Source organism: Littorina saxatilis, linkage group LG4, assembly GCF_037325665.1.
Source record: "Littorina saxatilis isolate snail1 linkage group LG4, US_GU_Lsax_2.0, whole genome shotgun sequence".
Classification (NCBI taxonomy): Eukaryota; Metazoa; Mollusca; class Gastropoda; order Littorinimorpha; family Littorinidae; genus Littorina; species Littorina saxatilis.
Genome location: NC_090248.1, coordinates 2,342,174 through 2,349,673, shown reverse-complemented (window position 1 = coordinate 2,349,673; position 7,500 = coordinate 2,342,174). Strand labels below are relative to the sequence as shown.

Genomic DNA, 7,500 nt, shown 5'->3' with positions numbered 1-7,500 from the left:
AAACAAACCAATATAGTAAGAGTTTCCAAACAAAACTATATGTACACAATTTGAAAAGTCTCACTTAAAGCTATAACTGCACGGCTCGCAAAAAATCATTCCCTATGTAGATTGCTACTGCTAATCTAATGATTGTGTCTATACGTGGAGTCATTACACTGGTCTGTCAAACGATCTTTTACAATCCTCCCTACCCCCAGTCGGGTAGCGTAAGCGCCAGAATGTTTTGGCAATTGCTTCTTCCAGCTCAGGAACAGAAACACAACTTGCAAAACGAGTTGAAAAGTTGAACTGGCCAGTGCTTGCCATTACCAGTTAACACAACAGAACGCGGTAAATGTTGCTCCCTGCTTCTTCTTCGTCAATGCTCTTTTCCCTCTGAACACGTTTCACACAGGCCCACACAATGAGCACTCTCATTCAAATACATTTCATTCACAAACATCTCCCAAATCCTCTTCCCCTCAACCAATCATGTCGCGTTTAAGCCTCAAACCACCCTCTAAATCGAACAGCTGCTGAAGACTTCTTCTTCTTCTTCTTCTATTCAAAAGTTTTTCATTTTTCTAAACTGACCACCTAACCTGTGCTTTATTTTTCAAAACCAACAACAGCAATGGTATTGTCCCTTCGCAAGCAATATGTACAAAACGCTGTCAGTCTGAAGACCTGTACTGTAGGCGTGGCGATATGTACAGGGTGTTGGACAGACCTGTGTGTTTACATCACATCACAGCGACTGCCCTGCGGCTGCTGACTTTCCTTCCTTTGTTGGCGTGTGGGGGAAAAAAGCAAAGATTTACACAGTAAAACCGCTTTACAAAAGCAGACTAAAGTAGCATGTCTCCCATACGAATTAATTCGTAATTTGCGCACATATACATTTGGCCGTTAGGAAGAAAAGCGTGACTCGATGTTTTCAAGCTAAAGCGTATTTACACGTGCTCGCATGCACACATTTACGTAGGCACTCACACACACACACACACACACACACACACACACACACACGCGCGTGCGCATACACATACACACACACGCGCACACACGCAAACACACACATTGTCAGACGCACACGTGCACGCACGCATGCACGTACGTACGCACACGCACACACACACACACACACACACACACACACGCAAGCACGCGCATACACACACATTCACACACACACACACACACACACACACACACACACACACACACACACACACACACACACACACACACACACACTGTTTTGACCGTAGGAACTCTTTCTTATGTTTTAATGCCTTTCAAGCAAATGTTACCATTAACATCTGGACTATCTGCTCAAATGCGCATGGTACCAGTACGCATCATCTTAATAATATTTCACAAACTTACCAGATCACTTTTTAACATGTCTTTATTTTATGTAATTCAATGCGAACATTGCAAAATGTACACTTGGAATGGCTGATATTAGTTGCCACACGTCTATCGTACACACACACAGTTCATCAGTACAGGCACAGTTCTTTCTGGAGCCTAGTTCAAAGTTGTGGCCAAGTATTTACATGGGATACAAACATCCCTTTACTTGGTCACATGGGATAAAAACATCCCTTTACTTGGTCACATGGGCTAAAAACATCCCTTTACTTGGTCACATGGGCTAAAAACATCCCTTTACTTCGACAAATAACAAAATCAACCTCCCAACTGCTTTCTATTCAAAGCAAAACAGTTTTATAAACAAATTTCACAAATTGTCCGTGAAAAATATTATTCAGCAAAAAAACCACCCATTTTGCTGAGAAAGCAGCCAAACTATTAATGTTTGCTATGTGTCCAAGTGAAGGGTTGATATTATCCAGTATCAAACTAACATTCTGGCCATACTGAGATGGTAAGCCAAGTTGTTTACTCAAGAAGGAGTATTATGCCTGTAACGTTACTTCCTTATTGTTTAAACAATCATGCAAACTACCACAGATCTGTAAGGAAGTGTACATAACAAGGACTGGGTGGCCGAGTGGTAACGCACTTGCGCTCGGAAACGAGAGGTTGCGAGTTCGACCCTGGGTCAGGGCGTTAGCAATTTTCTCTCCCCCCCCCCCCCCCCCCTACCCCCCTTTCCTAACCTAGGTGGTGGGTTCAAGTGCTAGTCTTTCGGATGAGACGAAAAACCGAGGTCCCTTCGTTGTACACTACATTGGGGTGTGCACGTTAAAGATCCCACGATTGACAAAAGGGTTTTTCCTGGCAAAATTGTATAGGCATAGATTAAAAAATGTCCACCAAAATACCCGTGTGATAATAGGCCGTGAAAAGTAGGATATGCGCCGAAATGGCTGCGATCTGCGGGTCGATGTAAATGCGTGATGTATTGTGTAAAACAATTCCATCTCACACGGCATAAATAGATCCCTGCGCCTTGAGTCCGAGTCTGGAGATACGCGCGCGATAAAAGACTTGACATAACATAAGCGCATCCTTTGTATTGGACACACGCCAAATATAAATGGCCTGTCTGCTTCTGTTGCAGTGGCGTTGTTGTTTTGTTGTTGTTTTGTTAATTAGCTGAAACAGTGTTGCAACGTGACGTGTGTACGTGTACGCTGCGAATTTAGTTGTGGTATGTGTACAAGTGGAGGAATGGTCTTATCCCCTGGGACTGACCTATAGTGATTTGAACATACTTTCTACGGGAAGAAAAGTTCAGTATTAGGAACAAGCGCATAATCTACAATTTAGTTCAGCAGTGCAAGCTGATAGGGCTGGATCTGGGAGGGAGGTTTCTTTCATTCCGGACACCATCACCCCCCCCCCTAACACACACATACACACACACACACACACACACACACACACACACACACACACACACACACACACACACACACACACACACACACACACAAATGTATAAATGGGAGAACCAAAATACCCCTTTCAAATGCTAATTCTCAATGCTTCTTTCTTTCTTCGTTCATGGGCTTAGACTCCCACGTTCACTCATGTTTTTAGCACGAGTGGATTTTTACGTGTATGACCGTTTTTACCCCGCCATTTAGGCAGCATACGCCGATTTCGGGGGAATTCTCAATGCTAATTCTCAACAACATCTGGGGGCCTTGCTCCCTACCTCATCCTACTTTTGCCTGAAAAGAAAAGAAAACAAAGAACATGTTCAATACTTTTTCTTGGAGAAAGTGCGTCGTGTAAGATAGAGACATACAGATCAAGCAACCAAACACACAAGCAAACAAACTTAATAACGGGCCGGGAGATAGAGAGAGAAAAAACTAGGAATTTGGGAGCATAACTCATAACTCATAACTCATAACATTTTATTGATCCAACAAAGGAAATTAAATTGGTCATCAGCACAAATAGGTCATTAATTAATAATTATAAAAGAATACGAGAAGAAAATTCATAAAACCCATGATAAAAATATAAGTACCTTGTTCCCATGGACATAATTATAGGGATTATGATGGGAATATGACATTTTCAAAAGAAAGGTGTGTTGAAAGGAAAAAGCATCAACAAATTAGTGGTATACGTTTCAAGCCTGATATTATTTGGGTAAAGTCGGCTTTGCAAAGTGTATTTTACTAAGCTCGCAGTACTAAGCTTCGGCACTGAATTTTCGGTAAAATGACTTATCGAAGTCTTCGCTTAATCAACTTTGGACTTCATTATTGACAATCTTTGAGGGGGAGGGGGGGGGGCCAAAAGCAGAGCCCCACTGCGTCAGTTAGTGTAAGCTAAAATATGTGCTGTATGAATACCAGTACACTTCTCAACTCCTTCCTCTTATCTCCAAATCGCTGACCACATGTCGGGCACTATCCAATTATTTTCATGCTGTGCGTTTAGTGCGTTAAGCAAATTGTAGCATTTGTGACTGAAGCTGATTTTAGTGAATAAACGTCATGGAAAATGTACAATTGTGTACAACAAATCTTATTTTTAAAGTACAACATCTGAATGGTATCTGTCAGCTACATATCAAAAGATTTAAGATTCAATGCTCGGATATTATGTAGCCCTAAAGCTGAAAGTTCAAACTTGACTGCCAACCCACAAAAGTAATACAATGATGTGTGTCTTTCTTAAGACAAAATTAGCAGTGTACATTATTAATCAGTTTACAAATCCTAATCTGTGATATTCGTGATGTGATTGCTCTGCTGTGAAATCCAACTCCTGTGTTATGAGAGGGTACATTTACATAGTGTGATACTATATTGATTGTGATAGTCTTCATAGACGTGTGACCTTATTTAGATTTTATCTGTACATTTATTATATTTAAAGATGACACGGACCGCACTTTAGGTCAATGGTATTGGAAGTATGATAGGTGTGCTTGTTATTACATACGTGAACCTATGTTTTATGTTTTATGTGTGTTGTCCTTTTGTCCAATTGTTGTTATAATCGTTTACAGGCAGGCAGGGTGTGCCGAAGAAAATTTTCCATTTTTACACCCCCGGTATAGGGGTGTGTATAGGATTCGGTCGATGTGTTTGTTTGTTTGTGTGTTTGTGTTCGCATATAGATCTCAAGAATGAACGGACCGATCGTCACCAAACTTGGTGAACAGGTTCTATACATTCCTGAGACGGTCCTTACAAAAATTGGGACCAGTCAAACACACGGTTAGGGAGTTATTGGTGGATTAAGATTCTACAAGGACTTATAGAGGGACATATTAATGGTCAAAGGGAAATAACCTTCTCAGTTGGTGGCAGTGAGAATGGTAAGGACGGGGGTGTTTTTCCTACCTCGGAGGAATTTCTTGTTATGTAACATTTTAATGGACAATAAAGTGTTGTTATTGTTATTGTTGTTAATGCATTGTATGATTAGGTAAAGGAGGAATTAACAAATTCTGCTGAGTATGACATGTTCATGTTGCCATTCTGGTTTCTTTCACTGAGGATGTTGGAAGGTAAACATAATTGCATGTCACTAATATAAATAGACTAGTTGGTACACCGCTTTGGAGAATATTCTGTTTCAAACAAAAAGTATAATTGTACTTAATCGTTTTCCATCTCACAGCTTACCTGCTGTATTTGCGAGATGTTTTATGCAGACCATACTCCAGTGCTCTCAGCTGCAAAATCTTGGCTCCGAATCGTGGATACATGTCTTCGCCTAGCAGTCCCTTTAGTTCTTTCTGTACAACAAAGACAGAGTGAACTCCATTGTTTTGACGGGGGACATTAAGATGAGTAACGGTCTGCATTTTGTTTCAGCTAAGTAGAAGATTACGCGTGCATACAGACAAACACGTACACTTTACCACGCACGCAAACACACACACACACACACACACACACACACACACACACACACACACACACACACACACACACACACGCACGCACGCACGCACGCACGCACGCACACCTCTTTCCCCTTCCCTTCACTCACTCTCTCTCTCTCTCTCTCTCTCTCTCTCTCTCTCTCTCTCTCTCTCTCTCTCTCTCTCTCTCTCTCCTTTTTTTTTCTTTTTTTCTTTTTGATCTCAGTTGCATGCAGGCTGCTTCAACCCTTTCGTTTTTGCCTTTTTTTTCTTTCTTTTTTTGGCGGGGAGCATCCTTCTTCATTGATCTTTTTTCTGCTTTTTATATTAATGTTTCTACTCTCTCTCTCCTGATTCAGGACAACAGTCATCAAACAATGGAGAACTACATGACAAGGTGACCTTGACTGACCTCTAATGCACTCTGATCCCGAACGTTGCCAATAACTCCATAGGCAGCCTCCAGAATGTCTGGTCCCAGACCTTCGGTGCATTCCCTGAAAATATTGTTGTGTTGATCTTGTTTTAGACAATTGATGATATTCGTTCAGGTCAAAGTTTCACCAACCAAATGCATGGCTTAAAAATATGAAAGGCTTTGCATTGTGATAACATTTGACAACAATTAGCTATTCGCCAGTAACATTAAAACAAGGTTTGAAAGTCTGGCTGTGTTGAACATTGCCTTGTCGGTATACATTTCATGATACAGAGAATGAGACAAGCACACACACACACACACACACACACACACACACACACACAGACACACACAGACACACAGACACACACACACACACACACACACACACACACACACACACACACACACACATAATTGCATTTCGGATGAGACGAAAAACCGAGGTCCCTTCGTTGTACACTACATTGGGGTGTGCACGTTAAAGATCCCATGATTGACAAAAGGGTCTTTCCTGGAAAAATTGTATAGGCATAGATAAAAATGTCCACCAAAATACCCGTGTGACTTGGAATAATAGGCCGTGAAAAGTAGGATATGCGCCGAAATGGCTGCGATCTGCTGGCCGATGTGAATGCGTGATGATTGTATTGTGTGAAAAATTCCATCTCACACGGCATAAATAAATCCCTGCGCCTTGAATATGTGCGCAATATAAATTGCATAAAATAAAAATAAATAAATCCCTGCGCTTAGAACTGTACACACGGAATATGCGCGATATAAGCCTCATATTGATTGATTGATGGACACACACACACACACACACACACACACACACACACACACACACACACACACACACACACACACACACACACACACACACACACACACACACACACGAACCTTTGGAACTGTTGAATCTGAAGTAACAAATGCTCTTCGCCTAGCTCTGAAACAACAAATCACATTGAATAAAAGTGTGTTTGCTTAAAAGTGACAAATGATTACCACCCCGTTTAATACATGCATACCTTTTCCATAGGAAACTACTGAATAGTTCTTCGTAATAGTTCGCTTTTGTGTGCAGATGGAGGAATACTGTGGGCTTCGGTGTCGCAGGGAGGGGTGGGGACAGGAGGGGGGTGGGGACAGGAGGGGGGCGGGTGAGTGAGTGCTGCGTGTTGTTTTGTTTGTTTGTTTGTTTGTTTGTTTGTTTGTTTGTTTGTTTGTTTGTTTGTTTGTTTGTTTGTTTAATGCCCAGCCGACCACGAAGGGCCATATCAGGGCGGTGCTGCTTTGACATATAACGTGCGCCACACACAAGACAGAAGTCGCAGCACAGGCTTCATGTCTCACCCAGTCACATTATTCTGACACCGGACCAACCAGTCCTAGCACTAACCCCATAATGCCAGACGCCAGGCGGAGCAGCCACTAGATGGCCAATTTTAAAGTCTTAGGTATGACCCGGCCGGGGTTCGAACCCACGACCTCCCGGGGCCCGGTAGCTCAGTTGGTAGAGCACTGGACTTGTGATCGAAAGGTCGCAGGTTCGAATTCGGGCCGGGACGGACACGGGTCAACTTTATGTGCAGACCCAGAGACGGAAGCCATGTCCCACCCCCGTGTCATCACAATGGCACGTAAAAGACCTTGGTCATTCTGCCATAAGTGCAGGTGGCTGAATACACCTAAACACGCAGACACCTGGGTAGCGCGACTCCGTTGCTGCTAGCTTTCCACTGGGAGGAAGCGACCCGAATTTCCCAGCGATGGGACA

General features: G+C 42.5%; 1 protein-coding gene across 3 annotated transcripts in view; it reads right to left on the bottom strand.

Moving 5' to 3' along the window:
- The window catches only part of LOC138963758 (uncharacterized), a gene marked incomplete at its 5' end in the record, with an annotated part of 7,604 nt that extends 935 nt beyond the window's left edge, over nucleotides 1-6,669 (bottom strand). The window contains 5 exon segments of one of the 3 annotated variants that reach the window (XM_070335607.1): nucleotides 1-2,944; nucleotides 3,081-3,131; nucleotides 5,052-5,164; nucleotides 5,706-5,790; nucleotides 6,624-6,669. The exon segment at nucleotides 1-2,944 is cut by the window's left edge and continues 935 nt beyond it. In XM_070335607.1, the coding sequence (XP_070191708.1) occupies nucleotides 3,122-3,131; nucleotides 5,052-5,164; nucleotides 5,706-5,790; nucleotides 6,624-6,669 (254 nt within the window). 3 annotated transcript variants of the gene reach the window in all.
- Nucleotides 6,670-7,500: the final 831 nt, after the last annotated feature.